Below are 24,465 nucleotides of genomic sequence, written 5' to 3'. Positions count from 1 at the left end.
TCGTCATCCTCACTTTACAGCCAAGAAAACCAACATACAGAGAGGCGCATCAACTTACCCCATGTGGCTAATAAGGGCAGCCCTCGGGTTCAATCCCATATCAGTGTGATTCCCAATCCAGGGTCCTTTCCATCGTACTTGCTGCCTTACTGATGTCCCTTTACCAATCCATGTCCTAACTCAACTTCTCTTCCTGCCTCCTCCTGCAGGCCCGTGACCAAGGTGTAGACTAAGAGGTGGAGTCATGCTTCACACGGCCATATCATGTTGGCAGCCATTCCTGGGTCTGGCTGTAGTGTTCATCTTCATGGGTTCCACCATTGGCTGCCCCGCTCGCTGTGAGTGCTCTGCCCAGAACAAATCTGTTAGCTGCCACAGAAGGCGGCTCATCGCCATCCCCGAGGGCATTCCCATCGAGACCAAAATCTTGGACCTCAGCAAGAACAGGCTGAAGAGTGTCAACCCTGAGGAGTTCATATCCTATCCTCTGCTGGAGGAGATAGATTTGAGTGACAACATCATCGCCAATGTGGAGCCAGGAGCTTTTAACAATCTCTTTAACCTTCGTTCCCTCCGCCTCAAAGGTAACCGCCTGAAACTGGTCCCCTTAGGGGTCTTCACGGGGCTATCCAATCTCACCAAGCTGGATATTAGTGAGAATAAGATTGTCATTTTACTGGACTACATGTTCCAGGACCTGCACAACCTGAAGTCTCTAGAGGTGGGGGACAATGATTTGGTTTATATATCACACAGGGCCTTCAGTGGGCTGCTGAGCTTGGAGCAGCTCACCCTGGAGAAATGCAACCTCACAGCTGTACCAACAGAAGCCCTTTCCCACCTCCGCAGCCTCATTAGCCTGCATCTGAAGCATCTCAATATCAACACTATGCCCGTGTATGCCTTTAAAAGACTGTTCCACCTGAAACATCTAGAGATTGACTATTGGCCTTTACTGGATATGATGCCTGCCAATAGCCTCTATGGTCTCAACCTCACGTCCCTCTCGATCACCAATACCAACCTGTCCACGGTCCCCTTCCTTGCCTTTAAACACCTGGTATATCTGACCCACCTTAACCTCTCCTACAATCCCATCAGCACGATTGAAGCTGGCATGTTCTCGGACCTGATCCGCCTTCAGGAGCTTCATATAGTGGGGGCCCAGCTCCGCACCATTGAGCCTCACTCCTTCCAAGGGCTCCGCTTCCTTCGTGTGCTCAATGTGTCTCAGAACCTACTGGAAACTTTAGAAGAGAATGTCTTCTCCTCCCCTAGGGCTTTGGAGGTCCTGAGCATCAATAACAATCCACTAGCCTGTGACTGCCGTCTCCTCTGGATCCTGCAGCGGCACCCCACGCTGCAGTTCGGGGGCCAGCAGCCCATGTGTGCTGGCCCCGACACCATCCGTGAGAGATCATTCAAGGATTTCCACAGCACTGCCCTTTCTTTTTACTTTACCTGCAAAAAACCCAAAATCCGTGAAAAGAAGCTGCAGCATCTGCTAGTGGATGAAGGGCAGACGGTCCAGCTCGAATGCAGCGCTGACGGAGACCCTCAGCCTGTCATTTCCTGGGTGACACCGCGCAGGCGTTTTATCACCACCAAGTCCAATGGAAGAGCCACCGTGTTGGGCGATGGCACCCTGGAAATCCGCTTTGCCCAGGATCAAGACAGCGGGATGTATGTCTGCATCGCTAGCAATGCAGCGGGGAACGACACCTTCACGGCCTCTTTAACCGTGAAAGGCTTCACATCAGACCGCTTCCTTTATGCCAACAGGACCCCTATGTACATGACGGACGCCAACGACACCATGTCCAACGGCACCAATGCCAATACGTTTTCCCTGGACCTTAAAACAATACTGGTGTCTACAGCCATGGGCTGTTTCACATTCCTGGGAGTGGTTTTATTTTGTTTTCTCCTCCTTTTTGTGTGGAGCCGAGGGAAAGGCAAGCACAAAAACAGCATTGACCTCGAGTATGTGCCCCGAAAGAACAATGGTGCTGTTGTGGAAGGGGAGGTGGCTGGACCCAGGAGGTTCAACATGAAAATGATCTGAGGGTCTAGTGCTCACACTGTTGTTTCCGGGTCGGTGTTGGTTACCAGTGAGATAGCTGGCACAGTCAATTACTAGGTGAAAAGGTGGCTTCGGGCAGCTGCCCCTGTGTCCAAGCAGGGTCCACGGAAGCAGGAGGACTTCATCTGGAGACTCTCCACCTAGAGGCAGGCAGACACGTGTCAGAGCCCTTCACAGTGGGATACTAATTGTTTGCATTGCAAATATTGGCATTCTGGGGATCTCAGTAATGAACCTGAACCTTCGGCTCATGCTCATGGAGTTACTCAACATTTTCTACCATGGCAAAAACAAAAGGAAAAAAAAAAGGAACAACCTACAATGTAGGATTTACATATTAAAAAGACACATTTGTCTAAAACATACTCTACAGAAAAATTTGTATCTGATTCTCATTTGTTAAAGCCTTGCATCATACCGTATTGTTGATTCAGCACCACAAAGAAATCAATATATTCTTTACTTTTTTTTGGAAACATATATGCTGTATATGTTTTAAAGCAATATGAATGAGAGGTTGTGCTTTTAGTTACTCACCACTATAGATCCAAGTGTGATATCACCTTCCTTTCCATACAGATGACCCTGAGACTAGATCCCTGGAGTTATGGGCGGAGAGATGCGGGATGATGCGTTTGTCTGATGTAGGATGCCAAGAAATAGAGCCCAAGGCAAAACTGCTCGACTCTGTTAACTTCTGTTACTATAAATAAAGGCATGTGCCTAGTTTTGATACAGAATGGAATATTTTTTATACTTGTGATATCACCCTGGACCAGTTTACTGTAACAAAGCCCTTGGTTTCTCCGGAAGGTTGTATACCACTAATTGTACCTGTAAAATGCAAGGTAGGTGTTCATGATGAAGATGAACCATTTAAACACAACTTGATTTTACTTTCATCAGTTACTACTAATGGGTTGACAGGAAGAGCACGTACTTGTTATCTATACTCATAGGGTAATATTTACCTTGTAGAGGAGATCAAGAATTCGGATATGCAAAAGCTCTGTGGATAAAAGGGAGTTCTTCTCAGATGCCAACACAAACCAGGGTAATCCAGGCATCACGTGATGTTAACGCAACTAAAGATCTCTTACAATGATAGCTGTCTGACGGCTGGATTGCTGCCAAAGGAAATATCCAGCTACCACTCTGATGTTTTCTATTCAAATATTTACTGTACGTACAGTATTACCTTGAATGGGTAACTTCAGGGCTTTTCCCTGCTTCCTTTTAGCTTGAGAATTATCTTGTGTACATAAGAGGAATCTATCTCATTTTTAAAGACGTGAGGAGGAACAGGTGAATTAAAAAGCACTTAGTTTTTTCCTCTACTCTGTACAGGAAAAAACTAAGTTCAAGAGCCCTACCAATAGGTTAAATTGTGCAGATACTTTTACCCCTCTGACCCAAGAATCTCAGTCCAGTTCAGTTTGTATTAATGATTGTTACTGAAAGTTAAAACATTATAGCGTTTGTTTTTTAATGGCATCCTGCCCCTACCACCAGTGATCTGGTTCCAATGAGACATAATTCCATTTGGCTAAATATTCAGTGAACGCCTTTCAAGGCATATATTCATATGATCCAAGAAAGCACTGAATACAGAGTGGATTCATGAAATGTAATCTATTTAATCAGCAAAGGACAGATAGGAAATGGCTATACTTTGTACATTTTGAGAGGGACCTGAAAGTGAGCCCCCTTTTGGACAGTGAATAAAAAGTTTCTGAAGTTTGTTTCTTGACATATCCACCTATCCTCCTGGGGGTTTGACTTTCAAAAAGCTGGCTTTTTTTTTTTTTTTTTTTTTTGGCAGCATTTGAAATTTTGAGGAGCTTCAATAAAATTAAATTGACCCCAATAAAAAAGTGACAGGTCCAGAAATTGTTTTGCCGATTGGATAGTAGCACAGTTAAACCCCTTTCTCCCTTAGTAAAGGGTGGAAATGAGACAAAGATTGAAGAATTGCCTGTTTAAGTCACTTTTCATTTGACTTTCCTAATGACTATCATAGATCTTTTAGAAATTCATTTTCCACTTTTGGAAATTACTTTATATTACATATCCAATAATACAAGACTTTTTTGCAATTTCTATTTCCTGTGTGCAGGTGGAATGGGGTCTTTCAAACTGGAAAGAAAGAGTGGAGAGCTAGTCTTCCACAACTTAATAGAAAATACTTCATCTTAATTTTGCAACATTGTAATTGCAACCCATTGTCCAACAACAAGACACACATTGAGCAATTAATAAAAGGGCCTTGAGATCGTAACTGCTATTTTCTGTTAAAATAAAAGTGGACCAAAAACAGCTTAGTCAAATGAAATTGAATTAAAGTTAACCCATCCACGAAAAGATTAAGTGAAAAGATTTTGTGATTATACCACTGGAAGAAGAGAGACTGTACTCTTTCAGGGGCTTCCATACTCTCATCTGTGGAACAACAGGTATTTAAGATGTCAGAAAGCACTCTTCCAAAAAAGAGACTGGATAGACTACTAAATTGGGAAAATGCTGCATTCTTTAACCACCTCTTAACGTTCAAAATATACATGAGCCTACTAAATCCTCTGCAAGTCCTGTAAAAAACAATTCTGTTTAATATTGCTCACCTTATGGTTTCACTATTATTTGAGCACGAAGCTCTTCCTTTTCTGATTTGACTGTTAACATCTTGAAAAACGAGTTCCGTCAAACCCAGTTTGATCAACAGTGAACTAAAGTAGTGCTCTTCCGAAGTAGTCCTAAACTCACTGTTACCACTAAGAGTAAAATTGCTATTTGAAGTGGACTCCAACAGATAACAAAAAAATATATCACCTGCACATGTGATCTGATCATAAGAATGTATTGGCCAGGTATTTCTATGAGAATCTACTTTCCACCAGAAACATCACAGTAATGGATTTGTAGTTAATTGAAAGGCTACTTAATTTTCTCTATTTTCACTAGTGGTGCAGATTTTGGGTTCCTTTGTATATCTGTAAGGCCCGACCATGGGTTCCACTAACTAGCTCTAGGGCTTAGCATGGAGTTACACACGAGGAATTTTCCCTTATGGCTTTAAATTACCTGTTAGAGCAAAGTAGACCATGGTAGAGAGTAACAGCTCAGAGAGCACATGGGCCAAATTCTCTCCTAAGTAAACCTCTCTGAGTCAACCTCTTCCCAGAGGATTTGTCTTAAAGTGTCCCAAGAAGAAATACAGTTGTTTGGCTCACCACTAAGTTTTGGGTTGACCCGTTCAGTTGTGTGTGTTGACATCATTTTCAGATAAATATTTATTTTCTCTAAGCATTAAATCTCTAGAAGAACAAATTCTCTGACTAGAGCCCTAATAGTCTGAGAGAATTGATCCATGTCCCTAAATATCTGAAATTCGTATTACCATAGTAAGGTAATTCACCAGTCGGGCTTAATGTGTTCCTGATGAGGGATTTCTACTTGTCCAAATTCTCCTAGTACTCACTTTTTTTAAACCTCATTTCATTTTCATTGCATTTATAGCTATGAGCTTTTCAAATAGTCTCAAAATCTGAAAATGTAAACCAAGAATTGCCAAGATTTACACATCCTAGTTCCTGACGACGTGGGTCAGATTTTCAGTTTTGCTCAAGCTTCCAAGAAATTTTGCTTCTCACCAGCAACTCCCCAGTAGTATGAAGGCATTCAGGATTTGCTCTAGAGTCAAGGGTGGATTCTTTTTTCATTGTTCTGTCAAATATTTTGCTCTCCTCAGTTCTCAGAGAAGCCCAGAAGTTATATAATCTTCTATGACTTTTTTTTAAAAGGATTATTTAAATCTCACCTGCACTGAAGCCTGACTTTTGTCACTTTCCATGACTCAAGTAGGAACAAATATATTTTTATTTTAGAAAGTACAAAAGAGAGGATGTGATCTTGGAGAAGAAAAATTGAGTACAGCCCCATGTAAATTAACTTACCCTTCCAGGTTCTCCTTTCATCTCTGGGTCAAGACATTTGTTTTAATTTCAGGACTGTGCTCAGAAGCTGTTCAGCAACATGTAATATGTCTTGAGGCTTTCTAGGAAAAAAAAAAAAATACATCATTTTCAGTGTAGAAGGCTAAGACTTAACAAAAAGACATTATTGAGGATTTAAAGAAAAGTTAGGAGATACTTGGATCCATTTTAATTCTATTTCCTCTACTGCTAAAATTTATAGTTACTATCTTCTGAGAAAGAATCCTAAATTATCTTCTTTAAATTTAGTTTCTGCTTGATCCCTGTTTCCTACGTCCCAGTCACATTTATGTAGCTCATACGATCTATTCCAAATGGATTTTGTGGCATATGAACCTAGTAACAAAACCTTTGGGGTCGAAGCCATTCATTCTACTTGGTACTTAGGTAAAGATACATCGTTCTTTCTTACTAGGATTAGGTTCTAGCAACATTCCCCATTGGACTTGTACATCCTGTGCCCGGTTATTTCCATGGATTTTCCACCATTGGCTTTGGGAGCTTGTCCTTTCTGCTACAATCCTTGGTACTTTCTGTTCCAGGAGTTTTACTTTGCCTTTGTGTGTGGGAAGCCTTGAAGAATGCAATATTATGATTTGTTGATTTCAGAATTAAATGCATTGGTTAGGCACCAGAGGGTGCTTCCTGATATGTCGGCAAACACTTGATGAATCCCTGTTGCTGTCCCCTTAGCTCCTTCAAAAGCCATCCCTAAGAGAGCACTCTCTTTCTCCCTGTAGTGAAAGTATGGCGACAGGGAAAGGGCAGCTTCACGACTTAAGTCTCCAAGATCAAAATGACAGCTGATTTGCTACGATATTTACCTATGTAACAAAAACTGGGTCTCAGGGCCATAAAAGTCTAGATTTGCAAGGTTTAACCAAGTCAGCTATGGTTTAAATCAACAATGACAGGTTTTCAAACCCAAAATCGGTTCATCTGTTTTGGGAGCAGTAAATGTGGCTGTATTGCTCAAAAAAAAAAAAAAAAGATAATGAAAACTGCTTGTGTTAGCTTTGCCTATAATAAAATGTTTGCAGCAAATATATATATATATATATATATATGTATATATTATATATAGAAGATTAAGAGGTTTGTAAAAGGTTTATTTTTCTAAAACAGGCCTGGAGCTGATGTTCCTCTTTCAAAATATGGGAATCTGATCAAGACACACTTGCATGTGCCTCAGATGGCCCATCTCAGTTGGCCAAGGTCTTTAATGCCACTTTTCCCTCCCCTCCACCCCCCCATCTCCCTGGAGAAGATCTGGAATGGGAAGGAGGAAGAGAGTGGGGACTATGCAGTCCCCAGAGACAGCCCACAGAGCGGAAGGCTTTGGTATCCCCCACTTTCCCGCCTCCTTTCCTGAGACCACAATTGAAATGCTCCCTCATTCTCCAGCTCTGCCCTCCTCGGTAGTGTCATCTCCCTGCTGCTGTCACACCTCATCATGAATGCTCTCTCCACGGATAAGTCTGCTTTCACTGGTACTCAGAAATTTTAGGGTAACTGTTAAACTGGAAATTGCTTATAAAAAAAAAGCTCCAGCCTATCTCCCATAACACTTTAAAAGTTAAGACTTAACCATTCACATAATCACAAGCTGACAGCACTCTGCAGGTGGAGCGATTCTGATTTTTTTCTCTCTTCTAGAAGCAGGTGGGTTGATATAATGCCAGCCCTAAATAGAAGCTTTATTTATAGCCTTAGCAGAATGAGAAAAGAGCTGGCATAATCAAGACGGTACTGCATATTTTAAGGAAGGCTTTACCTTTAATATGCAAAGTAGCCATTAGAAGACAACAAAAATGCAAATTTCCATCCCATTAAAATTGGTTAACTGTATTACTAAAGTTCTAAAGATAACTTTCTATGCTGAAAATGGGTCAAAAATTTGGTGTACAGGACCAAAAAAAAAAAAAATCCAGAAATTTGATTGCCATGTTAACTTTCTTCATTTTGGTGCACACCTCCTATTCTAATTGCTTTAATATCTTTAATCTCCACTACAATATAATCACTACAGTCTATAATATCACATAATAATGATTAAGCAGGAGATTAACTCAAACTTGCAAAAAAAAAAAAAAAACCTTTCATGCTATTTATAAAAACTATATGTGTTTAGCAAGGCCTGACTCATATACAAACATATGTGATAGCAAGAGATGGGAACTGAGTCACAAACTTTGTTTAGAGGCTGTTTGGAAGAAAACATACTCTTTTCCTCCCTAGTTATAAAATCAGGTGTATTACACACATGGGTTGCTTGATATGCAAGTCAATTGTCTTACGTTTTTTCCATACAGTTAGGAATGCCCAAATCATAATTTAAAAGCTATTGTTTATATATACATATATAAATATGTGGGAGAGGGTGGTTTGATTTTTTAAGTGTTTAAAATGTAACTGTTTTAAAGACTGATATGCTTGAGCAGGAGGGAACAAGAAAAAAAAAAAATGTGTATCTGTGTTCTTCTTTGATTTTTTATCAAAATCTTATTCTGGGAACATCCCATGATTGGAAGTTACTAACAATCTACAGAACTTATTTTTGTTTTGTTTTTAGATGCCTGATTGTTTTTGTTCTCAAAAAATTAGTGCTGATGACAAAAGTATCTCAGTTTAGGTTTGTGTCTCATTGACTATTACTGATTCACTGTTGTGGGCATGTTTTTTTAACATGTAAAACCAGGTTAACTTATTAATATGTAAAATAAGTTAAGAAAACATGTTTTCTTTACATATGTAAAGGGCTTAAGCATCTGACATCTCAGTTAAATCCACTGGGGTATTATTAAGAAATGAAATGTAATAAAAGGCAATTGGAGTCCTACATGAGAAGATACTTCCTTACTGATAGAGGCAAGGTTCTATGAGCCTTACCAGGAACATGAAGTTGCTTACATATCTTTAGCACTGTTACTAGATTGAATAATCTAATAATCTTCAGTCAGGGAAGAAGCCGATCCAGTGAAATCTGATTCTAATGCCAGGGTAGGTGGAGACCACTCAGAGCAGAAATCAGAAACCAAGCTATTAGGTTCTTTCTACACAAAATTACCAAGGGGCCATAGTTTGATCTGCTGGATATCCAAATCTAGGTAATATTAACCCACTATAAAGATAACCTATTTTAGTGAAGATAAATCCTGTATCACTTTAAAAATTACCCAAATTCATTTGACTTGGTTACATGAGCAAGTAATGGGCATGACTTCAGGCATGAAGAGTTCAGCCAGCCATACACATAACATCTAGTTTTTCTCAGTTACTTTTCACTCAGCCGACTATCAGTGATTCAAGACATCCTCTAAGAGAGGAAGGCACAACAAATTTTAAGAAAGATCGCTCGTCTTCAGGCAAATTGGTAACAAGGGGAAGAGAAGGCTGTCCAGCGTTAGAGTGAAAGAATTAAAAATGTAGAAACTGCATTTGTGCACTCTTTCTGCTGAACATGAAGGTGCTCTCTCTTCACTTTTGATCCTGAAGGGAATGGGCTTCAGGGAGTCGTGCTCAGGGAGCTATGATCCCATGATACCATCTTCCTGCCCTGTGGCTTGTTAGATGCCTTCCGGGGAAGAAGGAGGCACCAAGCCGATAGGACGTCTTGATATAGGACAAGAAAGCCCGGGATTCACCTCTACGCAGCAGCAAACACTCGAACTCTTAGCCTGCTGGCTTCTTTAATTGCAAAATGAAGAGCTTGCCACCAAAGAGGGACTTTCTTCTCCCTGAAGATTCTCTAGTAATGCCAGAGCTGCTTGAGTAAGAGTCCCATCTCTGACTATGTGACTTTCATTTTATACTACTGAACTCACATGACTAAAATAGATGATCCATGAAGGGAGTTTCGAATGTGTTGAGTATATCCCTCTGCAGACGAATATATCACAAGTCGGCCTGGCCAGTAAACATACTGATCAGGGAGATGGTTCTAGTACTTCAGGACTTGTTTTTAACACTGGGAAGAAGGTAACATCACTAAGTCAGATTTTTTAATGAAAGCTAAATGTACTTTTAACTCAGCCTATCTTCGGGCTCTACTTAAAAAAGAGACTCTGGCCACGTCCTGCTTCGTAAATTTGGAAGCCCATCATACTTTGTTTCTGGGGTTCCCCCCCCCCCTTATTTTCCTCAGTTTTGAGCACGCTGCGCCAGTGGGCTGGCTGTTAATTTTTCTGTGTCATTTAATATAGTCAAAATAAATATTTTCAGTTCCTACCTACTCCTCTTAAGGCAGATAAGTTTATTATAAAACCTGATATTCTTTTCTTAATTACCTCACTGTCAGAACTAAAACCTAGGACATGAAGATTTGTTTATGTGGCATGAAGCCAAGTTAAGGAGGAAACCTCAGTGGAATTTCTAGAGGGAAATTCACCTAGAAATTCTGCCGGTGACTGGTGGAAAACACTGGCTTCTAGGGTTTGTCACTACAGCGCTTCTCATCAACCCTTATAAACAACAAAATGCAAAAATTATAACCTTCTATCAAAAAATGTGGACTGAGAAGGAAATCCGCTGGTATAGCTATATAGGCATTGTTTCATTCAATAATACTCTGAACCAGGTAAGTCAGAATGTTGGGACATGTCAATAAATCTAAGTAGTATGTGTATTTTACTGCCAGATATATACACCTATAACTAAGAACCATCTAGAGAAATAACAGGCAGATGGAAAACATGTATCATATCTGAGGATTCTCACTGTTCTACTTGGCCTCTAATCAGGAAAGCTAAGAACAGAACTCAATCACTGAGGAGTCAGGGTCTGAGAGATGAAAATCCAAGCAGCGTCTCCATAAAAAACCAAACTACTCTTCTATAGGTTGCGTCTTTGCTTGGAAGACCCAAATCTTATATGTGATTGCAAAAGTGACATCTATATTGAATATAGTGACTAATTTCGTTCATTGTCACAGTCAGAAATAAATATATTTACCAGACTCCTCTCCCCCATTTCTGAGGCAGAGGTAGCATTTATATGAGCCTTTTCTAATTTCAGCTTCCACTGGTCATATTCTTCCTAAGCACAGAAGCTCAAGCATGCTAGCACCATGGTACAGAGGCAATTCACTGCATTTCATCTATTCCTTTAGCCCTGGGCTCTTAGCTGGATGTACAAAAGACTAATAGATTACATCTGTTATATACATTCAGGGCTCTCATGAAAGTTAAACACTTCCTTAAACACAGATCCATACCATGACATCCAGAGTTTCTTAAGCCTCAATGTGTATCAAACATCCTCCTGGAAATGAATCCACGGAGCCCAGAACAAATGTGTGATGCCAAGTGACTACCCAGTCAGCTCCACCATCTTGATTTATATGAGCTCTTCTATCTTAGCAACACCTGCAGGGTCGGTTGCCTCTGCTTTAGTGGTCTCAAGACCCTTCCATGGCACTGAATATGAAATTTGCTGATATTAATGCAGGGCTGGTTTCAGTACATGGAAGCTCTTTATAATCCTGAGTCTTCTGGAGTAAAAAAAGAAAAAAAGTTTGCAGAAACAAAGTAACTGGTTAGTCAAGAGAAGAGTAGTTCATTGTTTTAGTTCAATGTATTTTAAGAATAGCATTTGATAGGAACTGGATAGCACAAGCTTTTCAAATGAATGGCAATGAGAAATTAGGTATATACAAGATAATTTCACTTCAAAGGAAAATGGATCATGTTTATGTATGTATCACTGCCTCTAATATTGGTCTTCATAGTTCAGGTTCCAAACCAATAAGTACACAAATTCTTTATTAAAAATTACCTTAAATGTCTGTATATTTATATCCTTTTAAATGCTGCCAGTATTAGCTCAAATACATGCCCACAGGAAATTCAGGTATCTGCTTACCTCTTTCCTTTTTATCCTTTATTAGAAATTGCAAATCAGATTTCTCCAGCTTCTGTTTTAAAATATGTAGAAATTTTAATTTTCCATTTATCCAAGCACAAGCTCTTTTCATTCATTCATTCATCCATCCATCTATCCATCCATTTAATCAGGCAACATCTACTGAGTGTTCATTATGCTAGTAACTTAATAGCACATTGATGAATAAAGTCATTATCAAATTGTGGTCCAAACTTTATTCCTGCATTTCTCCACTTTAACTTCTTTGATGTCCAAGGTGATCACAACTTATTTCTCATTCTATCATCCAAATCATGTGGTTTAGAGATGGGCCTTAGTGTCCAACTAGCCATGTACTAATCTGGCTTTAAGGACCTACCTGCTTTAATGATCCATTCTCAGGGAGTCAGAATAGTTAAGTACTAAAAAAACAAGGATCTGGGGTAAGAGTCCCCAGGGCTCTGTCACTGGATTCACATTTCTTTATGAACAAGCTACTTAACATCTCTGCATCCCCATCTCTCAAAAGGACCATAACACTACCTACCTCACAAGGGTGCTGTGAGGCTTACCATGAAAGCATGAGGGAACGGTATGTAGAACTGGGGGCCTATTACAAAGGTGCTACAGGATTTAGAGTTGGTTGGATAAAGTTATTGAGTATGAGCCCCTCTCCCCCTGGGAGTCCCAGGTCTGCCCGGTTATATCAACTCCCTTTACAACTAGAATCTAAAATGGCATTGACCATCAATTGGCTTGGTTGATCTTTAATACAACCTCTACAAGATTTATCACAAACCCCACTCTCTTTGAGAGATGTTGGCTTGGGAAAATTATTAAACTCATGTTAACAAAGGATAATAAAATGATTCACTTCCAGGTGCTGGGGGTGGGGGAACAGTTATTTATTTCAATATGATTCAAGAGTTTGAATGGATATATTCAAGGGGATGCATTTTATTGGAGAAATTTATTGCCTAGGGCTTTCTGTTGTTTTCAGTCTGACTCCCCAGCTTTCTGTACCATTGTTTAAACATACATCTCCTTTTCCCTTTCAGTGGAAGGGAAGCTATAATCCTTGTTTCATGATGATTCTTTTAATGAAGTCTGTTTTGCTCAAAGGACAAATTCTTTTCAACAACTATTGTAATTATTTTCTTAGAGGGCCATTTTTAATTGCCATATTGTTTAGCTAAGCCCTATTTTCCTGGTGTCCTTCATAACTGTCAGTTGCTTTAAAATAAAGGGGTGGGGGGGAGCTGATAAGCACATTGTTGTAATTGATTTGTATGTTTGAATTGTCTTATCAGAAAACAAGGTTATGAATTTCATCTGTTGAGACACAAAAATAAAATAATTTCCTAAAAAAATTGTATTTGGTTTTTGAATATTCTAAAGTAACATTTATTCTTCATCTTTTAATGTTTCATTAATAGTGTTTTGGTACTAATCATATTATAATGAAGCTTAGCCTTCTATATTCATCAGTATCGCTCAATTCTTTTTTAATATATAGTTGGGAAAGAATCAAATAAAATTGTTCAAGATTTAGAATTGAAAGAAATCAAGAAGAGCCCACTCTCAGGGATCTGCAATTCAAGGCTGACCGTGGAATTACCCAAGACAAACAGGTATGAAGAAAGAGCTTTCAAGCTATATAGTAATATCACCTCTTTTTTTTTCCCCAGTGCAAAATGTTACTCCAAGTAATGGAAAATGACCAGGAGATATTATTTTTATCAGTCAGGAAACTTTAAAAAATGAGGTGAAAATAACTGATCTTGATTTTTAAAAAAAATCTCTGGGCCAAGATTCTGCCATAATAATTTAGAGTAACTCTGCCCCCTCTGACCCGCCCTCCCACCCCACCCCAGGCAAAATCCAAAAACCACATTGGTATCTGAGCTTGGGTTGCCACAACAAAATACCATAGATTGGGCGGTTTAAACAACAAATTTCTTTCTCACAGTTCTGGAAGCTGGGAAGTAAGTCCAAGATCAAGGTGTTGGCAGGGTCAGTATGGTAGAGCTCTCTCCTTGGGTTGCGACGGCTACTTTCTCACTGTGTCCTCATGTAACCTGCCTTTCCTTGGTGCATGAACATGGAGAGAGGGAGATAGCTTCTTCTCTCCCTCTTTTCATAAGGCCCACCAATCCTATCAGATTAGGGCCCCACCCTTGTGACCTCAATGAACCTTAATTTCCTCCTGGAAGTCCTACCTCCAAATACAAACACATTGTGGGTTAGGGCTTCAACATATGAATTTGGGGCGGGGGGGCGACACAAATCAGTCCAAAGAAGTTGGTTTCTGCACACATATCAAAATGCTACATCGCCCTTCTTGATCATGAGCATGAGAGATGGTATATAATATTAGGAAGGCAAATTAGGAAAGTTGATACAAACAAGCCAAGATGCATTGAAAAAGGATTGCAACAACTAGCAAAGATTCCTCTCCTTGTTTCACTTCCTTTACTACTCACTCCTCGACTCTTCAAGACTCTGGCCTAGTTGTTATTTTCTGCAATTACATATGATGTTTCATTCTGCGGCACCCAAGTTTTTAAAGAGCTTCTGTGTCTTCTGATTTCTCACAACACCCCCAGAGTTCTATTACCATTTGTCAAAAACCTTAACCTCTTAAATTTCTTTCTTACTCAATACAATTAGTTAACTTCTTTCTGGAATACCCACTCCTTGTCTGATGCTCCTTTCAAACCCTTCAAGTTCTATTTTGACTGTGACCCCCTCTCCATCTACTAGAAAAAGCCTTATACAGATTTCATGTCAAGTAAAAAGACAGGACAATATTCTCCTCATGATCCAAAATTTACTCAAACTCCGGGTCACCTGTACCATTTTCCGGATAAGATTGGCTGACCCATGGGAGCCAAGTTATGGGCTATTTGCTTGTTCTCCATGGTTATTTTAGTGTGGAAAAGGTAATCGAAGTGCTCTTGTCTGAACAAGCAGAACAGCACTTGCTGTGACCATTTGCTTAACCTGAAGAGTCCTGGTGAATAAAATGTAGAAACGCCAACTGTGTGTTTGAAAAAGAGAAGTTCCCAAACTAAAAGCTGCTCAGATGCCCACTTGTCCTCCCATGGCTGTGTCTGTTGGGTTTGCAGATATTAAGAAGCAAGGTGCCAGGCTCAGGGTGATAAGCCAACATCTGTCCAATATACTCATGCTCGCTGATGCTCCCAGTGAACCAAAACGCCGTGTCCAAGGCCAGGCTGCATGGACTTTGTCCCCTACTGGAATAAAAAATTTCCAGAAATCGGAAAGATGTCAGGGGAAAAGAGTAAAATCCTCCTGTGAAAAAATTTTACTTTCTCAAAGATTAGACTTGTGCTTACTAGGCTAGACACCCTCACAGGAAACACTATGCCCTTTGCCTCTTGTGAGCACTAAGGGGGTCAAGGCCGTGGTGGTTTCTTAGCCCCTCCCATTCTATTTGTGTTCATCTAACCATTAGTTAGCGAGCCTCCTCAAACATCACTCTTTCAAAGGTCCAGCACGAGACATAGGACACCAAGGTAATTCACAAGGGGTCATTTGGTTTTTCCTAATTATAAAGTAATATATACTTGCTCACTGTACAAAAGTGGGAAAATAAAGAGGTTGGAGAAAAATCTTATATTCCCATCTTTCAAAAGCACGGCTATTATCATAGTATCATTCCTTTTAATCTTTTCCCAAGTGATGAGCTAGGTTTGAAAATAGCAATTTAACATGTTTCATTGCTACCACCTAACTCCCTTCTGCTCCTCCACCTCCTTCCTTCTCTTCTTCCTGCTACTTCTCTCCATTATGTATTTCAGGGCCTCTTGTGATGTGGCAACAGAACAGCTCCCAAAGCAGAAACAACCTACCTATTTGCTCAGTCAGGACCTCAGGAAAGGGTTCTGAGAAAATCCTCAGTAGTGATCATGATGGGAGCTGAATCTTCAAAGGTTCATTTTCTTAAAGAAAGTTACTCCCAGCCCAGTCTATACGATCCTCTGAGAAATTTGCAGAGCCAAAAACGAGAGGCAATACTGGATATCAATTACACCCACCTGGTGCCCACCACCTACCTGGAACGTGACAAAAATAAGCTCATTCATCCTCCCCAAAGTCCTAGAGGCCGGACCTCTCTTTCTTGTTTCATAGGATTTTCACCTGATGCCAATTCCAAAATCCATCTTCTTTCTGCTCTGCCACGCTGCCCCCAACTCTGAAATTCTCTTAAGTAGAACAAAATTTTAGTCATTTCACAAGGAGCCCTCTGACGATCGTTGTGGCCGTACACATGACATTCAGCTTCCCCAACTCTCTTTGCTTTCAACTGAGATTTGTTTCCTTTCACTGCTGCACCCCTCACCCCCTGCAGCCACCCTGGATTGGATCCCTTTTTCATTCCCCTGATGTTCTTTGCAACAACATCCATCCAGGTGAACTCTCTTCCTACTAATGCGGATCTAACGAGAGATGCTCTGAAAGTGCTACTGTAATTTGGAATTAATTGCAATGATAGTACAGATGTGGCTGGAAATTCTTTGCTGCCTGCTTCTAAAAGCTTGACTGTCTTAATGGGCAAAGGAGCATTTTGGTTCCCCTGAAGTTACCATCCCACATTAGTGATCACAGCCACCACAGGGAAAAATATTGTTGCTCCTCACCTTCAAACATCTTCTGCCCTCATGTTAATAAACCCTCTTTTGGGAAGTTGGTTATGTAACCCAAAGAAAAGAAAAGAATAGAATAGAAAAGAAAAAAGAAATAAAAAGTAAGTTGTGCCACCCACTGGTGGAGGAAACCCATCTGCTTTTTATAGGAAATCATCTTTGTCTGTTCTACAGAACTTCAATTTTTTAATGGAAGGAAGATACATCTTAGGGTAAATGAAATACTGAGGCATGCTGGCCTCATTTGGGAACACTGGGTGTTGTGTAAGGCTGGAAACTTCTGCTAATTGGGGAAGGAGAGAGAGGTTAATGATGCAGATGGACACTTTGTGGCAACTCTGACCCACACGTCACAACCATCTCCCCCAGGAGGATGAAAACCATCTTTCAAGTACCAGGAAAGATCATTAACAGTGAGTGGTTGCCTACTAGTGTTGAATGAAGCAAGGTAAGCCTGCCGCTGGAAATTCATCTCATTCAGGGACAGATAAGCAGAATGACAGAGGGATTCCAACACAGAAACCTTAATATATTATTTAGGTTTCCAATTAAACACCTGCATGTTAACCAGGGACAAGGCCGACTGCCCCCGTGTGCTTCTGCAATCTTTGCAATGCAACCCGGACTATTTGCTGTCAGAGTTATTGCATGCACAGTATTCTTCACAAAGTCCTTATATTGTCACATGTTCAGAGAAGGGACTCCACCCTCTTGAACGCTTTCAGTGAGATGAGGAACAAGGAAGCTGCTATCTGGTCTCTTGGTAAATCATTCCCTCAGGTAGTTACTGAGAACCTACTCTCTGGCAGCTATGACAGGAGTCTCTGCATTACAGGCGGCCCCTGGAAAAGGAGATAACTGGTCAGGGCCTGTTCTGGAGCTACCAGTCTGTCTGGGAGTCTTTCAGCAGGCTGGCTTTTAGTCCTGCCTTTGTCCACCTTGTGAGGTGGAAAACAACGTGTATCAGCTGGGCCAGTGACCCAGGGAGGGGACGACCTCAGCAAGAACTGCTGCAGGCCACAGGTTCAAGTTCACTTTCAAGGAGCTGCTTTCCTGGGCAAAAAAAAGGCTCCTGAGAGTGGACTATCCCAAAATGAAAAGCCCTGGGATCAGGCTAATGCACACACTTCCCATTTTAGAAATATCTTCAAGAAAAAACATAAATAAATAAAGTGATATGTGAAAGTCTCTTCTCTGTCCCAGGGAAATTCTTACAAAGGTGGTGAAGGACTGTTGGAAGTCAGCAGCCCCATGGTAGAGAGAGAGCCTGCTAGGGAGTTTGGCATACAGTAGGTGCTCAGTAAATGCATGTCACATAAATGGGTACATAGCCTAAAAAGACAGGACACATCATGCAGAAGCATATTCACAGACAAGGAGTAGGAGCTTACGTGCATGAAGCTTTTTAACAAATCATTCACTTCTTATGGGGGTTATAGGTGTGTATTTTTAATTACACAAATAACAAATGCCCATTTTAGGACGATTAAAAAACAGAAAATAGAAAACTTAAAATTTCCAGTAACTCAAACTGAGATAATCCACTGTTAAAATTTATGTGGTTAAATCAACATAAGCCTAAACCAATTTTTCTATATAGTACATATGGATTTTTAATGGGTGTCTCTTGTTTTATAAACTTCTTTTTCACTTAGCATTTAAATTTTACCTTTACTTTTTTTTAAGATTTTATTTATTGGGGCACCTGGGTGGCTCAGTTGGTTGGGTGACTGCCTTTGGCTCAGGTCATGATGCTGGAGTCCCAGGATCCAGTCCCGCATCAGGCTCCCTGCTCAGCAGGGAGTCTGCTTCTGCCTCTAACCCTCCCCCCTCTCATGTGCTCTCTCTCTCTCTCATTCTTAAAGATTTTATTTATTTATTTGAGAACGAGAGAGAGAGAGAGCATGGCCAGAGAGGGGAGGCAGAGGGAGAGGGAGAAGCAGACTCCCCGCCCAGCAGGGAGCCCCATGTGGAGCTCCATCCCAGGACCCTGAGATCATGACCTAAGCCAAGGCAGACACTTAACCGACTGAGCCACCCAGGTGCTTCACTTAGCATTTTATTGTGACTCTCTTCCCATCATAAATGGCTGCACAGAATTCTACTGTCTAATTTTACTATAATTCATCAGCAGGTATAAATACCTGTTGTAGGGTATTTAGGTCACTTCCAATTTTTTTCCTATTACAAATGACTGTATTAGAGGTTTTTGGAGATAAGTATTTACTCATGTTCATTATTTCTTTATGCTAATTTATCTGGAGTAGAATCACTGAGCCAAAAATTAATGCAACTTTCTGAGGTTTTTGATAGGCACTGATACCAGAGAGGGGCTGATTTAGGGTTTGAACAGTAAGGTAGAAGAGGACTCTTTTCCCTGAAACCTCACGAAATACTCCAGGTTTTGATGAAAGCATCTATAACAAAGATTGTCACTCTGTCCTTTTCTATCAAATACACTTAGATTCCACCCAACCCTACATCGTTGTACAATACTACCAGACTCTTTGTTTACAATATTTTTTATTGTCCTGTGTAATTTCCTCTCAAGTTTTTGCATTAAGAGTCATGCCCAATAGTTTCTTTCAAGTGTAGTGTGGTAACTGGTTAAATCCAAATACCAGTATTCATTTGACTGTAGGCAAAAAGATTCACTCATTCATTTATTCAGTAATCACATAGTGAATAATTTTAATGTACCAGGCACTCTTCAGACTGGTGCTATAAAAACCCTGAACCAGACAGATAAAACCTCTAACCACAAGGAGCTTGAATGTGTTCTAACTCAGGTAGCCAGAGAAGTCCCTTCTGAGGAGACACCTGGGTGAATGGACTGATCAAACTGTGCTTACGTCTGAGGTAAGTGACTGTTGGAGAAAAGGAAGAGCATGTGCAAAGGTCCTGATCAGGAAATGAGTTGGACATGCTCCGAGAACAAAGAAATGCCAGTATGATGAGAGCAAAGTAGAAAAGACAGGGTAAGAAATTGAGATTGCAGAAGGGGCCAAATCAAGTAGGGCCTGGTAGACCATTTAGAGGACTTTGAATTTTCTTTTATTTTTTTTTTTTAATTTTTTTTTTTTTAAAGATTTTATTTATTTATTCGACAGAGAGAGAGACAGCGAGAGCAGGAACACAAGCAGGGGGAGAGGGAGAGGGAGAAGCAGGCTCCCCGCTGAATAGAGAGTCCGATGCGGGGCTCAATCCCAGGACCCTGGGATCATGACCTGAGCTGAAGGCAGCCGCTTAACCGACTGAGCCACCCAGGTGCCCCTGAATTTTCTTTTAAATGATGGGAAGCATTTGAAGGTTTTACAAAGGGGTGCAACATGATCCAGCTTACATTTTCCAAATCTCATTTGGACCACTGAGTGGAGAAGTCGTCGCAGGCCAATGGCGAGAGTAGGTAGACAAGTTGAACAGCTCTTGTGATAATATAGGCAACCGGGGCATTTCAAGTTCCTGAATCCTGTTTTGGAAGGAAGCAAGAAACTAAGAAGTGATATGAATATTCATACTTAAAAGCAGAATCCAATCATCTATTGCCTGGCACAGCAACTCAAATGGAAAGCCTTGGGATGCCTGGTCATCTCTGTATTACCACTTCTACTTCTCTCAGATTGGTTTCCACGTAAAGATGTCCACAGAGCAACTTCTGAGGATCACTAATGCACAAGAACCCTGCAAGCACAGATGATAGATACACCCTCCAGGAGTGTGAAGCCCCAACCTTCACAAAAAGCCTACATCAATGTAGCCTCCTAAAGAAGTCAAATAACCAGGTGGGACTACCAGAAAATTCTGAGCTGCTCTTTCCCCCGACCCTCGGCCTGTCTCACTAATGACCAAGCTGGGCTCTGGAGTAAGACCTGAATTGAAAGCAAAGTATTACAAATATGAGTCTAGTTATTGAGCTATTTATAATCGAACGCCTATTAGGAAATATTAACAAAGAGCTAAATTAAAAACTTGTTTCCATTTCTAGAAACCTGCTCACTGAAATATTATTTAAGCTTTTGATGGAGTAAAAGTGGGATTAACTTAATCATCTTAAGGATCATTGAATTTTTGAAGTACGTCAAAACAGGACTCAGTACTTTTCATTTAAAATCACACACAAAATTAAAAGGACTTCTGAGGGCGCCTGCGTGGCTCAGATGGTTAAGCGTCTGCCTTCGGCTCAGGTCATGATCCCAGGGTCCTGGGATCGAGTCCCACATTGGGTTCCCTGCTCCTTGGGAGCCTGCTTCTCCCTCTGCCTCTCTCTCTCTCTGTCTCTCATGAATAAATAAATTAAAAAAAAAAAAAAGACTTCTGAATCCACAAGGACATACACTCAGCGCAAGTCATGGGAAAACCACGGTGTCTTGTTCTCTGTATGTACATCTTTTTAAGTTTCTCTTTTTAATTCCCTCTGACATGAATGTGTAATGCTGAGAATCTATGCTAATGAAGAATGTGTCCACAAGATGTATAATGCATGTCTTTTAATTAGTTCTGCTGCTATAATTGATTAACATTTTGTGTGTGCAGTACTATTACAAAGAACGAGCAGTGAAACACTGTATGCATCTAGTCCCTGTGAGAAAAAAAAAAAAAAAGGCACTGAACACCGCCATTGCAGAACATCTGCACCGCCAAAGCGATCCTCCGAACTCCTATTGAAAGTCTGGTGGGAGGCGCTTGAAGCAGCCTGGCAAGAAGCAGCAGAAATAAAAGACAAAATGAAAGGGTGAAAGGCCCAGAGGAATGAATATGGGAAACGTTAAAGGGGGAGGGAAAGAGATCAAGATGAATATGAAGAGTCTGAAAACAGCCCTAACTCCATAAGGCATCTGGGGCAGATGGAGGAGATAGAAGTCAAAGCAGAGAAAGGAGAGAATACCAATGGTGGGCACATCTGTGTGTATAGACAGCTGCATGCATTCAGGGACGCACGTGCGGGGACAGGCATGTATGTAATTGTATGTAGGATAACAACGGCAGAAACCAACTGTGGAAATGCAAGGCTCCAGCAGCAGCACAGAGCCTGCTGATTCAGCAACTTCACCCCAGGGCCCAACCCCCCTGATGGAGCACCCCTAGCAATCATGTACTTCCCCTCCCCTGCCCAACGTGAGCACAAGGACCCCTGGCCCCCCAGCCACTCACAGAGTGTGTACTATGTATGAACCCTGTGCTCAGTGCCTGGGAGACATGCTCAAGAAGGCAAATCTCCTTACCTCGAGTTGCTTACAGTCCAGTAGGGGAGAGTACAAGCACACAGGGAGTTAGGATGCTAGGACCGGAGAACAGGAGCACAGATTAAATACACACAGCTGACACAAGGCTTGGGCAATTCTAGGAAGGATTTCTGGCCTAAGAGATTTTTTAAGATTTTATTTATCTGAGAGAGCAAGGGGCGGGGGTTGGATCTGAGAGAATGAGTCAGGAGAGGGGCAGAGGGAGAAGCAGACTCCCTGCAGAGCATGGGACCTGGGATCATGACCTGAGCCAAAGGCAAACGCTTAACCAACAGAGTCACCCAGGCGCCCTGGCCTAGGAGATTTCTATCCCAAGACAGTCATATGAAAAGGGGGTAGCAAAAAGGATGTCCCAGGCTAAGGGACCATTCTGGGCAAAGAACATGAGAAACAAACGGTTGGGCTTTTAAAGATATGTGAGTATCCAAGAGAATGGGGAGGGAGGCAGCTGGCTGGGAGACGCCAAGTGGCAAGGTCGTCAGGCACAAGCCAGATCCTGAAGACCTCTCTTGGGGGAAGCTGGTTTAAGCAAAGTTTAGCAAGTTTACTCCAAGATTTTCACAGACCAGGGGCGCCTGGTTGGCTCAGTCGTTCAGCATCTGCCTTCAGCTCAGGTCACGATCCCAGGGTCCTGGGATCAAGCCCCGCATCGGGCTCCCTGCTCAGTGGGGAGCCTGCTTCTCCCTCTCCCTCTGCTCCTCTTTCTGCTCATGCTCTCTATCTCTCAAATAAATAAAATCTTAAAAAAAAAAAAAAGAATTTAGTGATGGGAAGCATTTTTTATTTATATGTCATAGAGCAACTCCTTGTGTTTTCTTTTTAAAACTTTTATTATGGGGGCGCCTGGGTGGCTCAGTCATTAAGCGTCTGCCTTCAGCTTAGGTCCTGATCCCAGGGTCCTGGGATCGAGCCCCGCATCGGGCTCCCTGCTCAGCGGGGAGCCTGCTTCTCCCTCTCCCACTCCCCCTGCTTGTGTTGCTGCTCTCACTACCTCTCTCTGTCAAATAAATAAAATCTTTAAAAAAAAAAAAAGATTTTCACAGACCATGCAGCACACTCAAGTACATTGTGAATTTCCCAGTGAGAGAGATAGTAGGCAGAACTCCTTAAGGTTTTTTCCCCCATTTTTTTAAGCAAAATATGTATTCACATCTTAAGTATTCAACATAAGACCTGCTAGACACAGTCTGAGAATCACAAACCTAGACACATACATTTGAACTTAGCTCTGGATCCTCCATAATCTACCACCCCTCAGCCTACCTGTTCAGATGCCTGACGGTCCTTCTATGTTTCCTTTTTTGCTTTTAGGATCATCTCACTCTTCCATCCTCTCTAACAGCAATTTCAAAACTCCTCTCAAATCTCCCATCCTCTCCCCATTTGTTTTCACTCTTAGCAGATAACCTCCACTTGAAGAAATTAGAAGCCACCAAATGGGAACTCCTAGGTTTCCCGATACCAAACTCCCATCACTCCCACATCTAAGGCACCTGTCTTGTCACAATAGAGGAGCTGTCCAGCCCCTCCTTATTTAAATCCCATCCTTCCATGGTTTCCAATTACACTATCAAATGCCCTTTCTCACAAATGTCTCCTATTAAGACAACACCACTATCCAGTAACCCACATCCACCCCCATCAGCAACTAATCTCCTTCTTCCTCTTCCTCCTCACAGAATTCCTCAAATAAATTGTTGCAATCCCTTTGTCTCTATTTCCTCACGTCCCACTCTTTCTTCCACCTGCATCTATCCAGCAAAACAGCTCTTGCTGAGGATCACCAGTGCCCCCGGATGCTAAATCCAAGGGACATTTTTCAGTACGCATCTTCCTTTACTTCTCTCGCTGGCATTTCACACTGTTGACCACACCCATCACTTAAAACACTTCTGTCCCTTGGCTTCCACGACAGAAGTCTCTCCAACCTGTCTATGATCTCTTTATTAGCCTCCTTTCCAGGTTTATCCTCCTCCATTTCACTACCAAGTCTTCAAGCCTCAAAGGTCCCAAACTTAGCCCTTTGGCCCTCTCTCTATTCTCCGTCTTTGGATAGCTGTGTCTATTTTCACATCGTCAATTATATTCTAAAAATCCCATGAATTCCAGAGAATTCTTGAATTTCAGAGTATTCCAGAGAACACTCATCCCAGTCTTTGTTGCCACCAATTTCATTTATAATGTGCTCTCCCTTCCATAGCAACAATGAACATTTTATAGAGCAAATTTGATGATTTCAAACCTTTTCCCCTTCTGTGTGCACATGCGCATACACCAAGAACATTTTTTTATCGCTCCCTATCATTCTTAGGATAAATGCCAAAAATATGTAACATGATTTTTAAGACTCTGAATGCTCTGGCCCTTGCATCTCATTTCGTACTTCTCTTTTGTTCAATCTCTGTGCTTCACTCTATTATCCACTTAGAGATTTCTCAAATACACTACCCTCTCACCACAAGTTTTTTGCATATTCTATTCCCTCTGCCTAAAGCACTCTTGCCCCTTCCTCCCTTCATCTGGCAAATGTCTTCCCATGGCTTAACTCTCAGTTGTAAATTTTTATTTTATTTTTCTTTTTTAAAATTTTATTTTTTTTATTATGTTATGTTAGTCACCAT

General features: G+C 41.2%; 1 protein-coding gene and 1 long non-coding RNA gene across 3 annotated transcripts in view; one reads left to right on the top strand and one right to left on the bottom strand.

Annotated features, from left to right (window-relative positions):
* The window catches only part of LINGO2 (leucine rich repeat and Ig domain containing 2), a 278,837-nt gene extending 275,531 nt beyond the window's left edge, over positions 1 to 3,306 (top strand). For both annotated transcript variants that reach the window (XM_081803057.1, XM_081803058.1), the window contains exon 2: positions 210 to 3,306. In XM_081803057.1, coding sequence (XP_081659183.1) covers positions 245 to 2,065 — 1,821 coding nt within the window. In that variant the 5' untranslated portion in view covers positions 210 to 244 and the 3' untranslated portion in view covers positions 2,066 to 3,306. The remainder of the gene's footprint in view (positions 1 to 209) is intronic.
* A 7,984-nt stretch (positions 3,307 to 11,290) lies between these two features.
* The window catches only part of LOC145717037 (uncharacterized), a 186,493-nt gene continuing 173,318 nt past the window's right edge, over positions 11,291 to 24,465 (bottom strand). The window contains exon 6 of the long non-coding RNA XR_014140017.1: positions 11,291 to 11,560. This is a non-coding gene — a long non-coding RNA (uncharacterized LOC145717037). The remainder of the gene's footprint in view (positions 11,561 to 24,465) is intronic.

This window comes from Leptonychotes weddellii, chromosome 14 (genome assembly GCF_054177405.1).
Source record: "Leptonychotes weddellii isolate Sample4059 chromosome 14, ASM5417740v2, whole genome shotgun sequence".
NCBI lineage: Eukaryota > Metazoa > Chordata > Mammalia > Carnivora > Phocidae > Leptonychotes > Leptonychotes weddellii.
Note: the sequence above shows the minus strand (reverse complement) of the source record. Positions and strands in the feature narration are given on the sequence as shown.